The 25417-nt window shown below is 40.1% G+C and overlaps 1 protein-coding gene across 2 annotated transcripts; it reads left to right on the top strand.

Annotated features, from left to right (window-relative positions):
- The first annotated feature begins 97 nt into the window (after positions 1 to 97).
- HOOK1 (hook microtubule tethering protein 1) lies at positions 98 to 24290 on the top strand. 2 transcript variants are annotated; one of them, XM_039555866.1, is made up of 22 exons: positions 98 to 227; positions 4451 to 4536; positions 6103 to 6175; positions 6480 to 6530; positions 7524 to 7656; positions 8283 to 8350; positions 9566 to 9628; positions 10324 to 10407; positions 12992 to 13158; positions 13754 to 13894; positions 14982 to 15183; positions 16000 to 16110; positions 16407 to 16494; positions 16579 to 16639; positions 17064 to 17204; positions 17809 to 17896; positions 18229 to 18263; positions 18814 to 18896; positions 19256 to 19356; positions 19677 to 19778; positions 20459 to 20527; positions 20727 to 24290. In XM_039555866.1, the coding sequence occupies exons 1-22, from the start codon at positions 177 to 179 to the stop codon at positions 20883 to 20885; spliced, it is 2157 nt and encodes a 718-aa protein (XP_039411800.1). In that variant the 5' UTR covers positions 98 to 176; the 3' UTR covers positions 20886 to 24290. The 2 variants fall into 2 exon arrangements, with proteins under 2 accessions (XP_039411800.1, XP_039411801.1); XM_039555867.1 differs by lacking the exons at positions 98 to 227; positions 4451 to 4536; positions 6103 to 6175; positions 6480 to 6530 and having other exon boundaries at positions 7568 to 7656; positions 8222 to 8350.
- The last annotated feature ends 1127 nt before the right edge of the window (positions 24291 to 25417 follow it).

Here is a 25417-nt window from a genome sequence, read left to right as displayed (position 1 = left end):
GTGATTGGCAAGCTCGCTGTCACTCCTGGTCTCTGAGCGCAGGGGCGGGCGCTGAGTGGTCGGCGCTGGCGGCGGCCCCGCCCCGCGGGGACGCGCGGGCGGAGCGGAGCCGCGGCCGGAGCCGCCGGAGCGGGGGTGGCCTGAGGGCGAGGGACGCGGATGCTGTCGCCGCCGCCATGGAGGCGAAGTCGGCGGACCCGCTGCTCTGCGACAGCCTCATCCTCTGGGTGAGTGGCGCGGGGTTCTGCCGCCTCTGGGGCCCCTCGAGGACAGCGACGAGGCGCCAACGGCGGGGGGCTCTTCTCTCCATCCTTCCCTCCATCTCTCCGTCCACCCCTCCCTCCGTCCCCGCCCGCGGGAGCAGGAGCAGGAGCTGCGGGTGGGTCGGGCACGGCCGCGGCTGTGGGGGCTGCCTGGGACACGCTGCTCACAGCCAGCAGAAGGTGCCCGCGGCTCCCTCGAGGTGTGGATGTGGTGGTTGGAATATCCCCTGGGCCCAAGTGCGGCTCTCCAGTGGTGGCTTCAGTGTGGAAACTGCTCGGCAATTAACAATATGAATAAATAAATGCAATTAATTTGAATTGACAGGCGCAGAAAGCTCAGAGTATTTCATACCGGCTGGTTAAAGCGTTTATTAGTCAGGCACGCCACACCTGGGCGTGTGATGTTACCTGTGCCAGAAGCACCTGTTTGGAACTGTGGAGTTATTTAGGTTGAAAAAGACTTCTAAGGTCATCGAGTGTGAACATGTTTGTTAAATTCATCAATCACTCTTGCTTCTTCTTTATGTTTCTCTCCAAGCTTCTTTTGTGACCTTGTCAGTAATTCTGGTCTTGCAGGTGCAGTAATTTTGGTCACAGGGAGCTCTACTGAATAAAACTCCTGCATGAAATGTTGGCAGGGAAGGTCACAATTGCCTGTGTGAAAGGTTTCTCTAGAAATAGCAGGTGTTTTGCTCTGTGAAGTGTAAATCATGGAGAGAAGGGAGTGTTTTAGAAGCACTGTAGAAATCCAGGAATGAACTGGTAAAAAAAAACAGGAGCAGCAGCCAGAGTAGGTGTTCTTAATTTCTGCATGGCAGTACAACAGTGTTGATGAGTTAAAGTCTGTAATAAATCACTGATAAACAATTCCTTCCTTTCTTTTCCTCCCTCCATTTTCCTTTTAGTGACATTGTATTCTCCCAATGTTTTGTTTGTCTCTAGAATTTTGGTTGTCTTATATTTACCTCTGTCTACTTAGATATATTTTGTTATTTAATCTTTCTATTTCTTGGGGCTCTTTAATTTTGTATTTTCCCCTCAGTAGTCAAGTAAGAACAACTCCGTCGTGATTCAATGGCAAAACAAATCACTGTATTCCTGAACTCCTTTACAAATCTTGTCAGCATTGCTGAACTCTATTATTTTTTTACAATTCCTGCTTAAAATTTTCTTAGCCTAATTCTCATTTATGGTATCCTCACAGTGCCTAGCTGTAATTACATCATGAATTTTAATGGAACCTTAAGTGGCCTTAAACTGAGCAATTGTGTCAGTGTAAAGGAACATTCAGGTTTTCTATACAACACTCAGCAGATGCATGTTTTTAGATTTAGCACCCTATTTCTCAGGCCTAGTTTACAACTTAGAAACTGACTGTTAACACTAGGATGTGTTTGAAACATCCTTTCCCAATTTGAATTTCAGTGTGAATAATAGGGAAGAAAGTGATGTGGGGAGAGGGGGATGAAGTGCTCTGTGTTTTGAGAGAAAAGGGTTCTGTAACTCTCTGCTTCTAATGGTTTCTCAGTTTGTTTGCTCATTAATAGAGCAAGCAGATGCTTATGATTCTCTGCGTTCTGCTGCCAGATCTGGCACTTTTCTATTTTTATTTTACCAAGTGCTATATTAGAGAACATGCTGTGTCCAGAGGAGAAAGAGAAAATTCAAATAAAAATGTTACCTATTGGTTCTGTAGCCCAGGTGTCATTGAATTTAAAGTCCTGAGGATTTTGCAGGAAAAACATAAAGCAGTTAAATTGAATTATAGGAATAAAGTTTATGAGTAGCCATGAAAAATTGACTTAGGTAATACCTGCTAAGATGGAACTCACAAATCTGTAGCAGAAACAATTTTCTAAGTTAGTTATTTTTCCACTCTGTGTAGAGGAAAAGTTAATGGGATGTTTTTCAGTGCTGTACTGCCTTAGCCTCCAAAGCAGGGACTGGATGTATGGCAACATCTTAAATTGGAAACTTTTTCCACTGTAAATGCACCACTGCTTGGCACTGGCACCACTGGTAATGTTCATTCTGTCCAGTGGCTGACTTACTCTACTAATATTCTTGGTTTCAGCATGGGAGTGTGTATTTTTAGTTTAAAAACTCTTTGATTACTCTGTAAAACCGCTGTCCCTCGTGTGTATAATCCAGGTGTGAAATGGAGAAACTCAACAACCCCTTACCCTCAGGTGAAATTGAAGGCACACCTTCCCCAGGTGGATGGGCTGATTTCTGCTGGGCACTCAACACTCGTGTTTCATCTGCAAATGTTTGGTGGTGGAGCTACAGAATGAGCTTTTCAGCTGTGTATGTGAGCATAGTAGCTCTGTGTCTGAGAGAAGAACTTCTGCTGTAGCAGCAAGTGGCAGGGTGCATTTGGGGTTGAATTCACTAAATGGTTTTCAGTGTGAGCAGCAGCATATCCTTGGAGCTATAGTTAGTAAAACTAAGAAAATGAGGGAGAAGAGAGAAGAGAGCACTGCTACAGTCCTGAAGTCTGTGGCTTCTTTTTCCAGCCTCCTCCCTACGCCTGCCACTTTCATTGGTTTTTCAAGAACAGTAAAAATCCATTTTGATGAAATGATTGGGCTGGCATGAAGTTTGGAGAACCCATAATTAATACTTCTACTCCCTCATTATTTCTAGGTCATTATGTGACTTTTAGATACATAGAGAAACCAAGACTGTCAGTTCTGCTTTTTACTTAATTTTAATTAGCTGTTTCTATTCTGGGAGATGGTGCATAAAGCATTATTGCACGTCAGGGTTTTTTAAGTCTTTGTTTATCTGCTGTAACAGGTTCAGGTGAAAGGGTAGCGCCTCTGCTTAGCAATTTCCTTGCTTTAGGAGGGGTATATCCAAATGGCAGCATCACAATATTGTGCCATAAAACTCTGGATTTTGGGAAGCTCAACCTGGAATGTAAACTTGCATGCCCGTGTTTGTGCTGAGGCTGCTGGAGTAGTAGAAGCCAGTGCTCTCAGGCACAGCAGCTTTGGGCTGTGGTGTTCCACTTAATCTTTTATGTAACCTAGGGGGGATTACTGACTTCTCTCCTCCTGTAAGACAGGATTTAAAGCCACTTTTTAAATTAAAAAAACAAATGAATAAAATCGCTTGCTCTGCAATTCTGCAGTTCTTCTCTTGGCTGGATTTGACTCTTTTTGAAGGAAGCAAACAAGCATTCAGAATTATGGCCACTCTTTATAAAAACAGAGTGGGCAAAAAATGCCGTAGATTCTCACAGCTGGAAACTGCTTTTCCATCACTCTGGTCCAAGTAGTTCCATTTCCCAAACACAAGGTCATTCACCAGGAAGGAGTTCTGAAGAAGTTTGTGTTGCACAGGATGTGTGGGAAAGCCCTCTTGAGGATGCACAGGTTTTTTAGGACATTGTAAATGCAGTAAGTTTAAGAAGTCAATTTCTGCAGTGGACAGGGTTTGTAAGTATCTATACTTGCTCCCATTCTGTTCTGTCTTCTAACAGTACTAATAATGAACTTTCTGTTTTGTTTATTGTGGTAAAGAAGGCTCTTATTTTCCTGAGTAACTGTGATGAACTGCCATGTGTATGGAAATGGCTCTCTCATCTAGAAGAATTAGTTCTGAGCCGATTGTCTTTGGAGGAATAAAATATTGCAATTCTAAATATACAGGTAGTTCTGTTAAAATGTTAGCTGTAAGCTTGGGGATAGTTTGAAAAAAGTCCCACAATATCTAAAACAGAGACACATTTTAACATTGGGGTAATCCCATCCTATTTCTATCACTAAATTCTTGTAGTAAAAGACTGGAATTTTTTTTTTTCCCTGTCAACATTCACACCTTATTCTGATGCTATTTTTTGTTTAGGTAGTTACATCCAGAACTAAGCACTGCAACATAATTCGAAAGCTGGGTAAATATGACTTTAGTCTCCCAAGTTATCTTTCCATAATCTGATTTACAATAGAAGGCCTAGCATGGAAAAACAGAACATGGGTGTTCGTACCAACTTTTTAAGCTACAAGTCATAACAGTCACAAATGTTGAGATAATTGGGTTGCCTTAAAGTCTGCATGGTTCAAAAAGGATTTCAAGTAGAAAGACATCTTGCTAAATGCTTGTGGCTTCAAGGGGAGATGGAAGATGGCAGCTAATTTATTGTCTACTGAACTAAACCCAGTGGTTTTTTTTCCCTGGTTTAGCTGCAGACGTTCAATACAGCTGCACCCTGCAGAGATGTCCAGGACTTGACTAGTGGAGTTGCCATGGCTCAGGTGCTTCACCAAATGTAAGTTGATTCTTCAGCTGGAAGAAGAGGGATTTAATTTCCTCAGGTTTTTGTGTTTGACAGACGTAGTTGCTTTTAAAGTAGGCAGAAATTCAGAGTGAACAGTTTATAACAGAAGACAGGTTATGCCTTTGTATTGCTGTTTTGGGGATGATATAATAGTTGAGTAATAACATGATGGAAAAGATGATGAGAAGATATACAAATAGTGCAGTATTAAATTCATATTTGGGGATAATTGGGCAAGGATGACATTATCTTTTTCACTTTTCCCGTCAGTGCTATTTCCATGCTTCAGGCAATATGTTCCTCTTTGGAATGAGAAACTAAAGGTTCCAAAGGCATGACTTTGTGTTCTTTTCTTCCTGGAGTTGCTCAGTTAATTTAGATTTAAGTTCTGGGTTTTAAATGACAACCTATTATTCATGTGGAAAAAAATACTTGTAAAACTTCAATGGCAATTAATAGTTAGGAATTATTTTACTTTTGGTTAGCTTTTCTATTGGTGTGTTGAAGATTGGTACTCTGAGTGATACACTAGTTTTGAAATTTGCATAGAGGGTTGTAATGCAAGTCTTTTTTTGGAAGAGTATCATGCTACAAGTTATCATTGCAATTTTATTGCTATTGTTGGCCCAGATAATTGAAGAGGAGTCTGCATTACCACCTCAGGTTCAAAGTGTCATTTTGTAATCATTAAGAAATGACTTAAGCACCATCACAATCCACCTCCCCAAAAAAATGAGCTCAGAAACCCTCCTGTCTGTTTGTAAAGATTTTAAATGTACCTTTTAAAGACAGAGCTGACCCTTTTCCTGGACATGGCAAAAATTGATTTAGGGCTTGCTGAGGGTTGCTTCCCATGTATTTGGGTATTAGGCTGCCACATGCTTTGGGCAAACTTTTTAAGACCAAGTTGGTTCATGTGCAAGTGGGGGATAATGATTGTCCTTTATTAGGGGCTTTGAGAGCAGTGAATAAACAGTGCACTGTCAAAGTTAAATATTGTTAACTATGCTGTGATTGTACTGCTTGGCAGCTCAGTGTGTATAAACACCTCCCTCAGCAATTCATCCTTCTTTATGCTGGCAAAGTGAATCCCCTTCTGCCCAGGGGAGCCAGAGACATACAAAATATACAAAATGCCAGTAGTTTAAAGTGTTTTCTTAATAAGTGCCTTTGACAAATTGTAGTGAATGTTAGTTAGTCCAGCCTACAGGAATAGGTACCAAACATAATGTCAGCACTAGTCAAAAAAGATGTTTCTTTACCTCATTATGGTTACTTTAGCAGGTATAAAAATTCAGCATGACAAAGGTTTTCACATCCTTGTGTTGCAGCCATAGCTGGCTCAGGCACACACAGAAATTCTCCCAGCCCTGGAATGTGCCTTAATGCAGCCAGCAGGGTAGAAATTTCCTGTCACATAAGTTTACCTTGCAATCTCCAGGAGTTCATGCCTCATTAGACACTGTAGTTCAGCATCAGATGATTTAATGCCGGGAATTTGCTGTCTTAATTTATTTAAATCTGTGCTTATTGATTAATCATTTAATTTTATTTCAGAGATGTTGCCTGGTTTGATGCATCTTGGCTCAATCGCATTAAAGAAGATGTTGGTGACAACTGGAGAATAAAGGTATTTAAAACTGAAGATAGTGAACTCTGTGGGGTTGGGTGTTGTGGTTGTCCTGAGGTCTGGCAGTCCAAAATCTACAGAATTAAGCGCAAGCTTTTCAAGGCTATTTTAAATGAGCTTGAACTGTCTGTTGATAGATGCCTTCCAGCATTATTGCATGGGGATTTTCTGTTGTGATTATTCTCTTCCTATGTCCTCTCATAGAGCTGCCTTGTAACCATTTTATTAGAAATTGCTATTTGATATAATAAAAAGTAAAATTTTTAATAAAATTGTAACCTTGTCTTTCATGTACAACAACTAGTCCAGTAATTTGAAGAAGATACTGCAAGGAATTATGGACTACTATCATGAGGTATGGAAAAACAAATTTATTGTTGTTGTTCTCATCATTAAACACGATGATTATTGCTCCCTTTGACTTTGCCAAGTAGAAAAAAAGCTGTAACTTGTTTTGAGGACCTTTTAGGCAGAAAGTGTATGATAATTGTCTGTTAAGTGGGAGGTCTGAGTGAATATAAAATTAGTTTGAGCAGGTGTTTTAGATAAGGCTCTTCGAGTATGATCTGGGAACCACATCTCTGCCCAGGTGAATGTTGAAGGACTGAGCTGCAGAATCCTGTTGACTTTTGTGTGTGCATTCATGTTTGCTCTTGTCTATAGAAGGTTTAATCCTTTTGTACACAACAGAACAAACTCAGCAGCCCCAGTCTAGGTTTTATGATCTTCACTTGGGAGCTGGGAGCCAGGGTAGGAATCCTCCTGGACACAGTAAGGATCAGTTTGTTCTGTCTCATCCAGGGATGAGTTCAGCAGCCATAAAAGGCTGCTGTATTTTGAGTTAAAAAAAAAAAAAATTGCTGAATTTTGTATGTGTTGACTTGATTACAGTTCTGTAATGGGTGTGGTCTAGAAAAACTAGCCAGATCTTGTTCTGGCTTCCTGCTCTCACCTGGGCCGAGCTGTGACACCAAGTGCCAGGCCCTGATGTGCTGCCAGGTCTGAGGATCTCTGGCAAGCCCAGAAGCAGAACTTGCTTAAGCTCGTGAGGAGCTTTTTGAAGGATTTGGAAGCAACTCCATCTGGAAGTGTTATTAATTCCTCCTTTTATTATGTTGGTAAAACAAATGTGTTCTCTAATATTTGAGAATTGTTCCAATAACTTTTACTATTGTCACTTTTTCTTGTAGAAGTGCTTGGTTAACTAAACCTGGTAACAAACTTACTCCTAGGACATTTTCTCTGGCTGGCTCACTGAGTCCAGATTTCCTACGTGATAGCAGATTTTCATGTTGAACAAAAGTGGGAGTCTACTTTTTCTCTTTAATTTTTTTAAAAATTTTTTCAGTTCCTGGGTCAGCAGATTGCAGAAGAGCTTATTCCAGACTTGACCCAGATATCTGAGAACTCGGATTCCACGGAACTGGGCAGGCTCCTGCAGCTTATTTTAGGTTGTGCTGTCAACTGTGAGAGGAAACAAGGTAGGCACTACTTTAACCTGCTCAACAAACAGCAGACTGCCTCAGGTGGTAGTTAAGGTGGAAAAGTGTAGAAACTTCTCTTTCTTATCCATCAACATTGTTAATATGCTGAATGCCTGTTCTGAAACTGGAGTTCACTTAAAAGCAGAAATTATATGGGAAGTGAATAAAACTCAAAACTTTGTTCAGAATAAGTTTAAAAATAAAGTCTGAAGTGTGTATGGTTTATTCATATTGTTAAAATACGTACCAAGTCCTAGAACTTCCTATTCAAATGCAAATCTAGCAAAATTAAATTAAACCCTTAGATTAAAAACTGCCTCTTCTGTGCCTGCAGAGGCTCAAGATTGAATTGGTTGTTTTTGCTCCACTTACCAGAACTAGTCCTCTGTGCTCTGATGGCATCTCTCCTTAGGCAGAATATAAATTTGTCTGGTTAAGAGTTTATAATCTTTTGTGCTTATCTACCATATTACTGGATGTTAATGGTAGTCCTCTGTGTAAAAAGACCACTGCCTGTTTTGAGGGAGCTTTATGGATAATAGTTTCTTCTGGATCTTTCCAGCATGTTATTCAAACCATTGAGATGAACATTGTCATGAGTCACTACAAATCCTTTTTCACAGAACACATACAGAATATCATGACCCTTGAAGAGTCTGTTCAGCACGTTGTCATGACAGCCATTCAGGAGGTAGGTAACAGTTCATAGCCTGATGCCATCAGCTGAGAAGTCCAAATAACTTTTTGTTGACCTTTGTGAATTCTTTCATGCAAAGGTCAGGGAAGAGTATAAGTACTTTCCTAAATTATTTGGGAGGTTCAGGACAGAAAACCCTAAACCTCAGCCGAAGGGTTTTGATTTTACATTTGTGGTGCCCAAACATCCAGCAGATGCTTAAGATTTTTTTGTTCCACTCCAGAAATGTGTACAGTTGCCAACCACTGATTATACTGGAGTCAGATTCTGAAATTTCTGTCCCAGTCTTGGTTGCAGAGTTAAGCTGATGGTGTTTGTGAGGCTGCATTGTTCTGACAGACCATTCCAGCCTCTGACTAACAAGCTTGCAGCTGCATCTCTTCTATTTTTGTCATGGTGTGCTCCTCCTCCTGTCTTAATTTGTTCTTGGTTGGATCATCTTAGTGATCCAGCTCACAGCTTAGCTCTGCAGTCACTGGCTTTTGAGAGCTTCAGGACTGTGAAGCAGAGTGTGGAGAGAGGCAAAAACTAAATACTGACTTGAAGAAAAGGTGTGTAATTGCACCCTCATCAAGGTAACAGTGGAGTTGGTAATAGGCTTTATAACTTAGATTTAAATTGACTGTATAGTCTTTAAAGTGAGTAAAGGTTACCCTGTAAGTGTCCTATTGGTAGAAATAAATCCATAAACCTTGTGTTTGTTGTCTTCTGACTAAGTAAACTTTCTCGAATAAGGTCTAGAAATAATTCAGTAATTCCTGAGTGAGGAGTAAAGCCCTTTAATTGTTGGTAAATACACACTGTACATCTTTGTATTGCAGAAGTGATGTTGTCACTGTTTGTTTAGTGGCAATTAATGGGACACAAAGAAGTGTGATAAGTTAGTTGAAATACTGTCTTCTGGTTCATTCCAGTTTGACTGACTAGGGAGTGGCAATACCTTCAACACATCACACATTCATCCACTACAATGTTACTGACCACCTGATTAATTAAGAGAGGAGGGAGGTAAAAAATCATCTTATTGTAGATCTTTTTAAATCTTTTACCAGCCATGAGGTGAGGAGGAGTGTTATTAATCTGTTTTGGTATATTGAAGGGATGCAATAACACAATGGAAAATACAGTTGGTAACTCAGTAGACAGTGAATTTACAGATCTATCTATAACCTCTAATTTAACCTTTTTTGCTGTGGCCTCTTTCTGTAGCTCATGAGCAAGGAAGTAACGGGTCCTTCCCCGTGTGATGCATCAAGTGAAGTGGAGCAGCAGGTAACTGCCTGATCTGTGTTGCTGTTGTAGATCAAGCCTGAACAATAAGTTGGTATCTTGCCATCACTTAAATGAAGTAATGCTGGTTTTCAGTGCTAATTAACTGAAAACTTAAGTGCTATTCTATAGCTTCTATAAAACCCCACAGTGACTGCTGTGTCATTTACCTGCATGGGGTAAAACTGGTCAGTGCAAGCCTACGTTGCAGGAAGGGGTAGGGGTGCATCAAGGCTCAACCTTGTCAGGCTGAGTGCTTCAGGTTATTTTTAAGAGGTTGTGAAAATTCCCTATAATTTGCACCCTACAAGGTGTTGCACATAAAATGAATTTGTCTTTAAAAGTAGCTGCCCATAAGGAAGCATCAGCATTTCTATTCTGAGATGAAGGGCAGGCATTTGATTTAACAGGGATTTGGAAATGGTGACAGCATGAATGTTCCTGTATTTTGTTTTGTTGTGCCTTTAGCCTAGGTTGTTGTGTTTCAATAATTTACTTTCTACATGTGATAGTCATTTAGAAGGCAAGTGAAATGAGCAGGGTTTCTGATCTAGCAGAGTATATATAGGTTTGTGTGTCAATGTGTGCACCTAACAGCCTACTTAAATAATTGGTGTATGCAGTTGTGGCACTTTAGAAGCTGTAACTGAGTATTTTGGTTGTGGGCCACAGTAATTGACTGCCTTATTTTTTGAAAGCTTAAAAAAGCCTTGGAAGACCTTCAGGAAGCACTAGCAGAAAAAGAGGAGTTGGCACAAAGATGTCAAGAGCTGGATTTGCAGGTAAGAAACAGCCAGTTGCTTATTTCTTTAATATGTAGTGGTGCTGCTGTTAAGATGCAGAAATTCTGAAGGGTAAAGTGAATTTTGCATTGTTTAAATTTATGGGAGAATTCTTAGCTGCTTGTGGGGGAAAAGCAATCATTCTGTGCTCCAAAATGCAATTACTGGAAAGAGTTTTCTGATGGAAGTGTAAGCTAAGGTCCTGTGCCAGCTTATCTCAAAGGTTCTTTGTCTTAGCTTAGTGTTTACCCTTAGTAGCAGGTAGTGTTAAAACAGTGTTATCATGGTTTTAAAAATCGCCCTTCTCATTTTCAGTCCTCTAGTCTTTTGTACTGTGTCCAAAAAATCCAGTTCGTGTAATAAACAGTAATTAGATTTAATCATAGGAAAATGATGCTGTTTCAATAGGAGTTGATGAATGACAAAAATTTGTAATTTATCTAAAACTTGCTAACTTTTTCTCATACACAATTGCAACATGGAGGATATTTCAGGATAAAAATAATGAAAGCTAATATATCCTTGCTGGCATTTTCAAGCAACAGTACTAATAGGCCTATTTTTGTTTTTAATGGATGTAGCAGTTAATCAAGTCACTCTTGTGAGAAAGGAGGACTTCATGACAATAACGAGAAATTTGCATTTCAATCAACTTTTTAAAAAAAAAGAATCACTTTTCAGCCCCTCTCTTATGGCACTATAATCTGAGAATAGAAAGAGTTTTATCTGGGAAGGCAATTCCTGTCAGGTTTGGCTCTGCACAAAGAGAACATTCGGGTGGCATCTTCTTGTAGGAGCCAGAGGGCTGTACTGGCTGTGTGGGCCTCTGGAAATGAACACCCACAAAAGCAGAGGCCAGTTTTACATTTCTCACAGACAATGACAACTGAAAGAGTAGAATACTTGTGTCTAAAGCAGCTCAGAGCTACTTGCTATGCCCAGGAAGCTATTGCTATAATTGAATTGATATTTAATTTCCTTTCTTTCTTGAGGCAGTAGTAAGGCTTCCGAGTGAAAGCAGAGATCTAAAAATGCTTGTGAGAAGAATCTGCAGGAGAGATCCCAGGTGTTCTCCTGTTTTCCACAGCTTTTCTTCCAGAATTCTGTTAATTAATCATAGATGATGCAAAGCCCGTTGCTGGTAACGTGGCATGGGACAGGTGAAAGGTGTTCAAGGGACAGGTACTGCTGAATGTAAACAGATGAGTTAATGACACCACAGCTCTGTAGTACTGTGATGTGTCTTTAAAAACTCTCTTCCTAATTTGTATTGACTTTGATGCCACTTCTGCTATGTTGAAATAATAAAAAAGAGGAGAAGGCTACCAGAAAGGAACTGGGAAAAGATATGAGACTTACTCTGAGTTGTGTCATAGTTTGATTTTTAGGTTTTTTTAAGTCTAAGATGGGTGATGTTTTAGCATTTTTCTAGAAGTCTGAATGTTGTGCATGCTTAAGGAGTGGCTGACCTTGAACGGGAGGCATTCTGCTGAGCAGGGCTCAGATACGCTCTCTACTCACAGGTGTTTGTGTGCATGGAAATAAATAGTAAATGACATTTGGTACATAAAAAGGAGTGAACCTAGAAAGCCAGCACCTAATGAAGTGGCAGGTTAATTACTGTTTGACTTTTACATCTGTTTGACTGATAGATTTTTAAATTGTGATCACAAACAAATTGTTTCTTAATATTGCATACATAGATTATATCTGTTTAATAATGTCATCATGATGGGTTTTGTAATTTTATTTATTTGAAGCCGTAATATTGACTTGACGCTTCTCATTTAAACTAATTCTTAATAAATTCACTTGTAAGGTCTCAGTCTTCCTTGATATTTTCCAAGAGTATAAGAAAGGTAGGTTTACTTTATGATTCAGGAAAACATAACCCAAAAAGCATATTGTCCCTGTTTAAATGCCAGTGACTAACACACGCTACGTGCTCTTATGTTTGACAGGACGTTAAAATTAACACCACAGCTTTCACTAGAAAGGTTCTATCCTCTTAATCCTCCTGGCTGTGAAGCTGGCTCCTGTCAGTGAAGTGTTGTAGCCCCCGTGCTTAGCTGTGACAGCGGGTAGGCGCGTGCGGCGCTGCCAGGGTTGCATGCTCCCCTGAAGCTGGCCAGGCTGTCCGTGCGTGTGCGCTTCGGCCAACCCCGCTTCTCGCAGCCGTTCCCTGCTGAGCACGGCAGCCTGGGCGTGCTGGCCATGCCATGCTGCTTCTGGCTGTCAAGTACAGGCAAGATGGACACTTCTTGCACCAATACTCAGAGTTTTTTGTACGGCGTCCGTGGTGTTTTTGATGGAAGTACCAGTTTCTCTCCATATCACTTTGTCTGCCTTTTTACCGTGGTTTCAGTTACAGAAATTTGTCTTTTTATTTAGAGGGACTTTTCCTGTAGTGCTTCATAACTGTCATACACTAAAGCATCTGTATGCTCAAGTGTGCTCTGTAAACTACGTTCTAAAACTTCTAAACGCTCAGCCTTTTTCATAAACTAATTTGGTGATGTATTGCTGTCTTGCCTCAGTTCTTTGGACAGGTCTTACAGTGTTCATGCTGTTTCATTTGTGCTAGGTGGCTGCCCTCCAGGATGAAAAAAACAGCTTGATGTCAGAAAATGAGATTATGAATGACAGACTAGAGCAATTAGATGACTCTCTTGATGATCCAAATACTGTGGTTGCAAAAAAGTATTTCAGTGCACAGTTGCAGCTGGAACAATTGCAAGAAGAAAACTTCAGGTATGAAATTATTTCCCCCAAAAACCTCTCACTTGTCTAATGTACTCTGAAAATTTCTGGTACTCTTTGGGGATTTTCCATCTAAATTTCTTTTGCATTAAAAGCTTTCTAGTGCTGTGTACACATATTTTAAAGACAGTACTTCTATTTAAATAGAAAAAGAATCTGTTGCTTGTTGTAAAAAGTATTAGTTTGTAATTGACACAAGCTTTTAATAGTACCAAAAAGGTGATGGAAGGCAGAAAAATGAGGGCTGAAACGATTTGTGTGTAAACAAAACAAACCCTAACCCCTCCAACACCACCATGTCTCTCTACTGAACTGATTCCTTTCACATATTGGTCTCTCTGTGATCCACATTGGGAAACAAAATCACTTTTCATGTGATTTGTTGATACTGATGTGGTCAATTGGCAGTGTACAATCCATTGTGATTTAACAGGTAGACAACAAAATGTTCCATGTTTGCAGGAACATTTTTCCAGCTACTTAAATCAGTAGTTTCCCTGTTACCTTACTTTAGTAATTCTAGTACTAAATGAAACTGTGCAATAATGATGAGTTCCTAACAAAGGTCCCGGTTTGGATCTGGTAGGCTTGAAGCTGCAAAAGATGATTATCGTGTCCACTGTGAAGATCTAGAAAAACAATTGATTGAGCTGCAGCATAGAAACAATGAACTGACCTCTCTGGCAGAAGAATCAAGAGCCTTGAAGGATGAAAATGACATTCTTAGGTATGTAGCAGGGAGAGCTCCACACACGCATTAGGATTTAATGGCTAAATCCAAGGATTTGTCTTTAACAAGATTTTTTTGAGGTGTTACTTTTGCAGATCTTACCTGCATGAGATCTTTGGCAAAGTAGAGGTGAAGTGCAGACTTCCAGGGAAATGCTCCATTGTTTGACAAGAATAACACATGGAATTTTTCTGTGAAGCAATGACTACAGAACTTAGGCTTCTTCATGTGGGACAGAAAGAGGAAGTTCTCATGTAGAAAAGAATATATACAGCTAGAATTTTAATCTAATTTTGTGTCAGTGTTCTAGGCCAGATTTAGGTTAGTGAGATCCTAACTGAAGATGAAGATGAAACACACAGTAACCTTCAGGAGAATTTAATGTAACATTCCAGCTTGTGTAAACTGTATTCAGTACCAGACCACCCAAGAAATATCCAAAATACAACACAAGTTGTATTGTGAAACTATATTCACAATATATGTGAATCTTCATAAAATAATGTGAATAAAAGAAGAAAAGTGGTTTCAGGTGTTTAACTTAGTGGTTCTTAAATAACATCTGAAGCAAATCCTAGCTATAGATTTTTTCCATTATTTTCTCGTACCAGCTCCTGGTGAGATACGAGTGCAGATAATAAACACAGATATTAATTTTAAATTTATGGTCCCAGTATTTTCTTACCATGTAGATTTTTGTTAATGATTACCTGACAGTTCTTGGTTGTATCTGCCAGTGATCGTTTTCATAGAGCAGTTGTGTTCTAATTCTGTATAATCCCCCAGTGAGAACATACCAGGTACCAGTACTTTGAGATGACTGTCTAGCACAGGATGTTGTGGTGCCACAGAATTCCTTAGGGATATTTGACCCACTAACCCTTGCTGGCATGTGACTGTCAGTCTCACTTGAAGGTTGGCTGATTTCAGTTTTATTAAGCAAGTTTGTGTTGATGATACATTTAAAAATAAAGCAGTGAGATGTAACTGCTGCTAAGCTGTCACATCTCTCTTTGAAAGCAGCCTGTGTCAGCAGAGTTGGAGTTCTGTAATCCTTCCTTCTAATTGCTGCTTATACCTTAAGGGCCACTGCAGACAAGGCAAGCAAGCTGGAGTCAACGGTGGAAGTGTATCGGAAGAAGCTGCAGGATCTGAACGATTTCCGCAGGCAGGTGAAGTCCCTGCAGGAGACCAACATGATGTACATGCACAACACAGTCAGCCTGGAGGATGAGCTCAGGAAAGCCAACGCAGCACGAGCCCAGCTGGAAACCTACAAAAGACAGGTAGTGCAGCACTTGTGTTTGAAAGGTTCATTTTTCCCCAGGTAGCCGGGAACACCTTAACAACCCTGCATTGTCCCTTTGGAATTTCTTATTTGTGAAAACTCCTTCATACCCTGCCATTCCCCCTGTCTGTTAAACTTGCAAGTTTGACTGTAGCTGCCCTCTCAACTGATGTGAGAGTCCGTAGCCTGCACGTTTTTCTTCTTTACTCTGACCTCAAGTAATTTGTGTGCCTGGGAGAGGTTGATCAGCTGTAATTGAGATAATTTATATGGAATCATAGAATGCATTGGGTTGGAAGGGGACCTTGAAGATAATCTCATTCTACAGCCACAGGCAGGGTCACCTTCTAGCTTCCACTATCCCAGGTTGCTCCAAGCCCCATCCAACCTGACCTTGAACACTTCCAGGGTTGGGACACCTACAACTTCCCTTGGCAATCTGTGCCAGGGCCTCACCACCCTCACAGTAAAGAATTTTTTCCTAATACCTAATCTAAACCCGTTATTTTTCCATTTGAACCCATTCCTCCTGTCCTGCCACTATGTGCTTATGTTCTTATATTCTTATCTTTCTTCATGGAAATTAGAAGTTTAATTTTAATTTCTGTAGTAATTTAGAGAGTTAACTGAAAAACCAAAAAAACCAACAAAAACCCCCCAAAACACACAGGCCCCCATCCTATCTCCTCTTCCCTAAGCTTGAGTGATCAACTGTTTTATTTTGCCTGAATTGGGCAGGGGTGACTGTTTTAATACAGCTTTTGGGAGAAGCATCTTGCAGCATTCCTCTGCTAAATAATGTTTTTATGAAAAGGTCCAGGAGCTTCATAACAAACTGTCTGAAGAATCCAAAAGAGCTGATAAGCTGGCGTTTGAAATGAAGCGACTTGAAGAAAAATATGAAGCTTTAATGAAAGAAAAAGAAGTAAGTCCCTTCAAGAGTTTGTTTGAGCACCTCATAAATCTCTCTCAAATCCTCTGCTTGAGGAGAACCTTCCTGGCAGTAGTGCCATCATAGTAGTGAAGTTTAGTGCCCTGTGTGTGTGGATATACATATAAAACATAATATGGAATCATCGAATCATGAAGGTTGGAAAAGATCTCCAAGATCATCAAGACCAACTTAAAATGTGCATGTGTCATTATTACTTCTGATTAACGTTATTTGGTTTTAAAAGTGGTGCAGCCTGACGTAATTCCACCTCAAATGTGTCTTGTTAGAGATTGATAGTGCAGTGTGATGCATTAAGAGAGACAAATGAGGAGCTCCGGTATGCACAGATGCAGCAGGATCACCTGAGTCAAACAGGTACTGCTTTATCTTTAGAGGCTTTTTTATTTGTATTAGAGGTTTCTTTAAGTGTGTTAAATTAAACCCCTCATGTGATTTCAGGTGAATCTCGTTTTAAAAGCCATGAGAATCTTGCTGCTGAAATTCTGCCAGTGGAATATAGGTGAGACGAAAGTTTTCAGGTTGTTTTGGGGTATTCATAGGTGGGGCATGATACTGCCTGTGTGAAAGTTCAGTATTTTCCTCGATATGATTCTTTATCCCACTCCTTGCTTTGCCTCCATGTGGGTGTTAATAATTATTTCCCCATACTGTGATTACTTTGTTTTCTTTCCTAAAGTCATATCAGATTGCTGTATATAAATCTAGGTTTGGAGTGACAATTTAAAATTCTGCTCCTATCTCTTCAAGTTTTCAAACATTTTAAGTTGCCTTTTAATAACAAATAGCATTGTTACCCCAATTATATCATTAAGCAGAACTTGCTTGGCTCCCTTTGAGGCTGGGGGAGTGAACAGGGCTATTACTTTCTCCTCTTAGTCACCTTCTTAATTAACAGTGGCTTCTTTTTGTTGTTTTTGATTCAGAGAGATGTTTATCCGGCTGCAGCATGAAAATAAGATGCTCCTACTGAAACAGGAAGGATCAGAAAACGAACGGATTGCAGAGCTCCAGGAACAGCTGGAGCAGAAGCACCGGACAGTGAACGAGCTGGAAACCGAGAAAAGGTGATGGGTGAAACTACAACATTGTTAAAATGCAAGAAAAAGTGATCTCTGGAGTTTCAGGGTGACCTGTGCCATGCATCTGTAGTGTAGCACTGTGAGGAACCTTTTCTTTCACCAGTGTAATCATAAATGAAGGGTAATGAAGTAAGGAAGAAGGGAGGTGATTTGAATGTGGCGGTGTGAGATGTGGTAGGTAGATCTGTGTGTACCATACCCTGAGGAAGGTGTTGCTTACAGGACACTCTTCTTAGCTGTGAGTGATTCTTGGTAGACCAAGAATGGATGTGAACTCTATTTCTAGAACTTCAGACTCTTAGACCATGGATTTTCTATCAATGAATGCTAAAGCAGTTTACTAGAATATGAAAATTTTTGGTAGTTATGTTTTCTCAAAACTTAAAATGATTACAGGAATTTCATTATAAAGTATTCAAGAAAGTTCCATGTTTGTTTCAGCAGAAGTTCAAGTCAAACTAAAAGCATTTGAAAACAGTTTATTTGTGGCTTAAATCCTGCTCAGTAGACCCTCTGAAAAATTAATGAAACAGAAAAGTCTGCCTGTGAACTATTCAGATGGGCAATAACTGTCTTTTCCTCCTAAAAGGCTCAATGGAGAGCGTATTGGGGGATTACAGCAGCAAATTGAAGATCTGCAAAAGACTCTACAGGAGCAGGGATCCAAGACTGAGGGAGTAAGTGAAACATATTGCCAGTTTTGTCTAAAGTCCTCCAGTGTAGCAGCAAGTCCTTTGTTTAGATGTGCATCTTACTTTTCAGTGTATCTGAAAAGTGACCCTCACAACTGCAGTTCAGTTGAAAAACTCATGTTTTATGTGATTCTTTATGGAGCTGTAACCCTTCTACTTTACTTTAAAAAATCTGTAGTTTTATCATTCAATGGATTTATTTGCTTTGGCTTATTTGGTTGTGCTCTGTATTCTTGGCTGCTTTGTAAGAGCCCTTGAATGTTGCATGGTTATGAAATACTGAAATGTAACTGAATTTTAACTCTCTCCTTTCACAGTCCAGCAACCTGAAGCAGAAACTGGCAGCACACATGTAAGTAAGGCACATGCATCCACAATAGCTGGTTTACACAACATAGAGCACAGGAACTGCTTAAATCATGGTAGAGATGTCTTGTTTTTCTAAGCCATTGATTTGAGAATTATGCATAAAGTGAGTTAAATATTGGTGTTGTAGTTTTGTTTACGCTGACCATGATGATCTTGTAATACCAGTACCACTTCACTGTCTGTCTCTTCACCACCATCAGCATTTTAACTGTTTTGATTCTACAACAGGCTGCTAAAACCATCACTCGGAGTGTATTCCACTCTTCTGAAACATTCCCAATCCTTTCAGCAGATGTAGTTCTTGCTAAGATGATGCTGGAGGGGCTTAATTGTTCATTTTCCTGGTTTTAACTACGGAAGGATCAATTCAGAAGTCACAACTTCTACGATACTAGTATTTCTATTCAAACCCTGAAGAATTGCTAGAGCTTAAAATAGTTATTTTAATACTTCTGTCAGGAGGTTTAAGCTTTCAGCTGTCAAACCTGGAATTATTTGTGAGCTTAATACGTAGCCCAAATTTTCATTCATAGGGAAAAGTTGAACGAGGTTCATGATGAGTTACAGAAGAAAGAGGCTGATCTTGCAGAGCTCCAGCCTGATGACAGTCAGAACCGTGAGTTGTTTTTTGGTATTTTTTTCATTAGACTGTGTTAAGTTTTTTCTGAAATTATTCCCATATCCACTGGACTATAGGATGCTTGTCTGGATGAGGCTTTCTGCTGCAGCTTAGCTTTAAATCTGAACTGGGGGGTGTGAAGGGAGAGGATCCTGGGGGAGATGAGGTTTGTTGAACAGTGCTCTGCAAAATGGGATTTCAGGGTCAGGTGGGACAACTGAAACAAAAATAAGAACTTAAACCTTCTAGCTTCTACATAGTTCTCTGTTTGGGGGCTGGTGAAATCAAGAGAACACAGAAGCCTTGAAAAACCAGTTTCTATTTTGTATGTCTTTGTTGATAATTTCTGTAAACAGCCCAGAAGATCGGAGAGCTGGAAGCAGCTTTACGAAAAAAAGATGAGGATATGAAAGCAATGGAAGAAAGATATAAAATGTACCTTGAAAAAGCAAGGAATGTGAGTGGCACGTTTCTGAACATATGCATTCCTCCCTCATAAATTGTTAAACAAATTGAGTGTCTGTGTCCCCACCTCCCAATTAAACTTAGTAGCTACATGTTGCATTTTTAGTCAGATTGTTCAACTGCAGTCAATTAAGTCTGAGAGAATAAATAGGGTTTAGGCTGAGCATGAGGTGCAGTAAGCATTCCTTTGTATCCTTTGCTCTCTGTTGTACAGTGGAACAGCCTGTTCTGACATTCCTCCTGTCAGCAGATGAGATGGAGAGCTGTTGAGAATCAAACTGACTTGTAATGCTCTTCTTTTGCCTTGTCCAGGTGATAAAAACCTTAGACCCCAAGCTAAATCCAGCATCAGCAGAAATTATGTTGCTCAGAAAACAGATAATGGAAAAAGACAAAAGAATTGAAGCACTAGAGGTAAAAGTCTTACATATATTTAATAACAACTTCTAATATGCTCTGTTTCTGATATTAGGCATTCAAGGTATTGTTTCCTAGTGATTCAGTAAAATCTGCTTGGCTGAAATTCTGAATGGATTGTTGACAGTAGTCCAAATATCAAAAGAGTTGGGGAAATGCATTCAGTTTCACAGCAATATTGCAGGGACTAGTTAGAATAGTTGCCTCAGCAAATACAGAACTCCTCAACATGATTCAGTAGGCTGATAGGTCTGACTGTATAAATGCTGTGGCCTCACATTTCTTTTATGTAATGTGTACTAGGGAAGTACATTATATAATAGCAATTAGTCAGTCACTGGAGGTACATTCTTTACAGGTGAAAAATTACTGAATTATTCATAGATTTTCTGATACACAGCAGACCTCTTGTGCATTTCCCCACACAAACCCTCAGAGTACATTTCCAAGTTCCGTTTGTGTTTCTAACCGCAACTTGTGTAGTTCAGCCTCTTCTTAAAGCAGGCTGATATTTATCTCTCAGTCTTTTATGAAAGTATTTTTGTTTATACATCTAGGCTTTGTAGTTACTTTGTGTATTGAAGCATTTCTGCTGCCTGTGTTTATTTCCCTCAGTGGACTGCAGTAAGTCTATGCACCTAAAATTTGTGTTTTCACTGAGCTTCGTCTCTTTGCAGAATGAATTCAAAATGGCTAAGCTACGTGACTATGAGGAAAAGCTGATTGTAACTGCATGGTATAACAAGGTGGGTCAAAAAGTCACTTATTGGTATTTCAGAAATCAGAAAAACATATTTTGCTCCATGTGCCAGTTAAATCTTAGTTAGTCGAAGAAATACAGCAGAAAAAAATTCTGTGTGCATACTAAGTAAGCATGAGCGAGATGGGTAATTTTTTTTCTTCTGTTTTTGCTGTTGTTCAAGTTGTAGTTTAACTCCTTTGCAGAGCCTGACCCTGCAGAAGCTGGGCATGGAAGCCAGGCTGGTTGGCAGCAGTGGCAGCTGCGGGGCCGGGCCCGGCCGCTCGTTCCTGGCGCAGCAGCGGCACGTCACCAACACCAGGAGGAACCTCACTGTTAAAGTACCAGGTGCAACATCTGATTAAACACGAGGGCATGAGGAAAACTCACATGCTAAAGTGTCCTTAAATGTTTTATACCTTCCACTTTACCTACTTGATGAAAGAGGAGGTTAGAATGGTGGGCAGCTGCAAATTCCAACCTCAGAACCTGTCAGGAAGGGATTAAGGTGATCAGCCAGAAGGTAGCACGTAGTTTTCCAAGTAGATTTAATAACTGCAGCATGTACAAGCACAACTTAAAAGATTTATATTTGCCTTCAGATTATATTGTAAATATGAAATTTGGCACTATATATTTAAAAGTTTATTTAAATGGGTTTGGGCTAGAAAGTTGACTTTTTTAATGGAAAGATGTTATGCAAAGGTGTACTTCAGGAAACTGGCAATATTGGGCATTTTTGCTGGGCTCTTCTGAAAATAGATCTAAAAGATTGATAGCATCTTTAAAAAAAAAGACTTTTATAGAATAGAAACTACAATTTTAAAAGCAAGAAAATACTTGCATTTATAGAAGAAGAAAATAAAGGTATAGTACCAGTTGTTATGTAACAGAAGACAGGATTTGTTTTGTGAGAAGCAGAATTGCTCAGTTTATTAAAAAAAAAAAAAGCAAAGCTTAAGTTTGTGCATATATACACTGAGGAAAACCTGTCTTCAAGATTTGAATTCACTTAAGCCAAAAAGCTTGTCTTTTCCTGGGTAAGAAAAAAGCTATTATATTAACTCAAAAGTCTGGGCTATATTTTAAAAGTCTGGCATATTGGTACACTGCATTTATTTGCAGAAAGGGGATTACGTGGGAAGGAGCCCCATTTATTTCAACCTATTTATACAACCCTGTGCATGGAAATTGCATTTCCTCTTTTTTAATTGTAGTTTCACTTGGGTTATTCTGAGCTAGCTGTGCTAGGCAGAGGAATGAGAGATGGCTTTGGCAATTACTGGCAGCAGAGATTGATTGTTGGCAGGGAGAAAAGTGCATAAACTATAATAGTTTGATAGAAGATGAAATGGGGGTTGATACCTGAAATCTGTGTGCAGGAAGTTGCTGTCTTTCACAAAATTTGCGACTTTATTTCCCAAATGTCTTACTTTTGTTTTTAATTGTATTTTTAAGAAACCTGTTAAAGTCTGTTCTTTGCAAGTGGTCTAGGAAAAGATCATTATACCCATAGTTAAATAAAATAAAATTGCAGCAGCCCTTAAAATGAAATGAATACACTCAAATTAAGTATTTGAGGGTGCTGTACCAAACCACCATCTAATATAAAATTCAGCTACATGTGAGAATGAAAACCCACCTGTCTCACCTTTAAGGCTATCTTTGATTTGAGACCAGGGTTCAGCTTTACAGAATTTTTAGCTTTTGAATTGTGACATTTGGATAGTCTATTGTTTTGTCTGCCCCTTACTGTAGCTTGTCCGTTGATTTCTTGCTTCCCCAACATCTTAAATTTTTAATTGGCCATTGCATGTAATGCCAGAGAAAAGGCAAGTATTCATTTTTGATACTTAGGGTCGCTTCTTAGTTGTGGTGGTTGTTTTACAGTGCTGTGTGTATGAATAGGCATTCAGCAGATCTCCTCCTTCAAAAGGCGTTGGTTAAAAGCCAGTCTCATGCAAGTGTGGCATGAGCCAGACACATGGCTGTAGGAGAGTTGTCTGTGGTGGCATTCTTCAGGACTCTCTGCTTCTTTGGACTACCTCGTGGGGTTTGAGGTCTGTTACTGCTGCAGTGGTGCTGGTGGAGTTGGTGTTTTTACGGTACGGTTGCATATTTAATCCGCCAGTGCTGTGGGTGGGAGGTGGGGGTGAGCAGTGGAGCAGGAGATTAAGTCTGAGCAAGATGCTTCCATTCCTAAAATCTGGTACTTGGTGTGTTCTAGTGAAACGTGGAACTGTCTCTGATAGTGTTGAGTGGGTCTCTTAACCCTCATTCTTTGCGGCATGGAAACTTTCATGGATGTCCTTCAAATGCTCATGTAGTTGGTAGGCTTGATTTGTTGTACTTCTCACAGTAGTGGAGCTGTGTCAGTAGTCTGTCAGGTGCTGAATAGTGACAAACTTGGGGCAAATGTCTTTGACTTACACTTCTCAAAACTGCAGACCCTGGGACCAAAAATAACCAAGAACCTCCCTATCATTCAATTGGAAGTTTGTCTTCTGACTAGTGATGGAAGAATTTAAATTCTGAACTACAGGCAGGGACCAGCCTTTTTCAGGGCCCAGTTGTCCCCAGTAATCATGTTGGGGTTGCCAAAATGAATCTAGTTTTCAGGTATTGGACGAAATGTTGCTTATTTGAGACTTTTCCAGACTGTTAAGAGTGAAGCCTGTGAATATCACTCAAAGGTTTCTTTGGGACTGAGAACCTGTTTAAAAGCAGCTGGTCTACGGCTGGTTAAACCTGGGTTCCATCCTGTGAACAAGGACCTGATGTGTAGAAATAAATACTGGATTATAAGCCATGGTGTTGTATTCACTTCAGCTCGTCTGGCTGTGCAGGAAGGACCATCAGATCAGGATCATTTTAATGTTTGCTTCACTTGTGTCAAACCAAAAAGCTGCTAAAAACACTGCTGTGTTACAGCTGAGTTGTGTCCAACACGTAGCAGCAGAGCTCTGTGAATCCATGTCCTTTGATGCACCACTGCTGAGGCAGGAGGAACAAAGAGGCCCCTTGACTCTCCTGCAGGATGAATTTGCACCATCCCATCAGCGCCATTCAGAGCAGACTCAAATATGAGGTGAAACCACTGAATACTGCTGAAGTTACACAGCATTATTAGTAATTCAGCCAGTTTCCAGTAAAACGGGTAATGTAGATCCAAAGAAACAATAAATATGGTCTGATTGACATATCATTTGTTAAATATTTTTTATATGAGATTAATTACTATGGAAGAGAAGTGTTTTATAGCAATAATACAAAATATGGACTAGTAGGTTCTTTTACTCAAGATGGGTCAGGCAGCAGTTTTGAGAAGATTCTTTTGCAACAACCTTATTATATAGTGGATTAAGAAACATTCACTGAAAATAAATTTTCACCTGATTTTTTTGTTCATTAAAATATATATATGGGTATTCTATTTTCTATGATACACACTTACTTGGAAATAAGTAATATAAGCAATACTGATGTTCTATTTAGGTAGCCATAAATAGTTTAGAAATTAGAATATAAAAACAATTGTTTAGGAGTTGGTAATGTCTAGTACAGTAATTTTCTTACTTGTTTCTTTTTCCCCTTCCCCTAAAACTGGAGTTAAGGTTTTCAGTGTATTGGTGTCTACATCTTCTCTTTAAAACAAATGTAAACACTGTGTTGCATAGAACTTGAAAAATTGCACTAATTTTTAAACTTTTGGTTTTATTTTTTTCTTTGGGAAAAATTCTTTTATATTCACATAAAGATTTTTAAAATTAGTTTTTTGGTGTCTTTATTCCAAGCAATGTATTTAATGGTCCTGAGATGCTGTTTCTGGGCAATGCATTACCTGGTTCTACGTGTTGGTACATTTGCACCATCTAAAATGTCCTGTTTCAGGATAAAGATGTATTATAATGGGGGTATGGATGTAATGAGTTGTGCTGTTCTCCTCTGCTGTTTCCCAAAGCTGCTTCCCTCTGCTTGGCCCACAGACAGTTGTCTCAGAGCTGGGCACGGGGCCTTGTGAAGTGAAAAGATTAAACCCCTCTACAGATGAGCTGTGAAGTGACCCTGTCAGTAATTATTGCTGCTGAGGTAGGTGAGGGTCTCTGCCTGTCTTCAGCCCCACCTCCGAGGACACAGGGGACAGGTACAGCTCTAAATCACTCTGCTTGCTTTTATTTGGAAAAGAAAACTGCCTGCCCTGTCTAGGCTGCTCTGCAGGTGATTGATGTGCTCCATTCTTAGCCTCATTGTCAGCTCTCTTGTTCCCTGAGCACTACCGCCAACCCAGAAGTGATGTTGGGAAAGGGCAGGCAGCCTTCAGCCCTCCAGAGCGAAGATCTGAGGATGAGGGGCTGCGTTGATTCCTCAGCATGGGAGGGCCTGTCCCACAGAGTGTGAAGGCATTATGGAAGAACTGTTTTTCCTGCTTTCTGAGGCTGGACATAAAAGCAGTTTCAGACACTGAACACCAAAACCTGCAGGTGTGTGAGGGAGAAGGGAAGGGAAGAGGTGCTCAGCTGTGCAGGAAGCCTTAACCAAGCTGCAGGATGTGTTCAGCCCTGACCCTGTTTGTATGCAGCTTTCTGGCAGCTCCTGAAGAGCCAGGCACTGCAGCAGGAGGTTTGTGGAGGGGTGTCCCTGGAAGAGAAGTGCAGGATGAAAGCCCTGAGTGAAAAGGAAAGGAGGAGCTGAGGTCGGTCACATATGGGAGATGTTTTGGTGGGGGGGGGGGGGCAAAATACTCAAGAAGCTTGTGAAATGCATTCTTTTTTTGGAATTTAACTAACCTAGCAGAGGCCTAGAGAGGAAGCTTTTGGATAGAGCAGCAGCTTGGGAAAGGAAATGGGAATCTGAGCAGAGCACTGGGGGACAAAGTACCACAAAACAGTCAGATGAC

The sequence above is a fragment of the Corvus cornix genome, chromosome 8 (assembly GCF_000738735.6).
Source record: "Corvus cornix cornix isolate S_Up_H32 chromosome 8, ASM73873v5, whole genome shotgun sequence".
Classification (NCBI taxonomy): Eukaryota; Metazoa; Chordata; class Aves; order Passeriformes; family Corvidae; genus Corvus; species Corvus cornix.
Note: the sequence above shows the minus strand (reverse complement) of the source record. Positions and strands in the feature narration are given on the sequence as shown.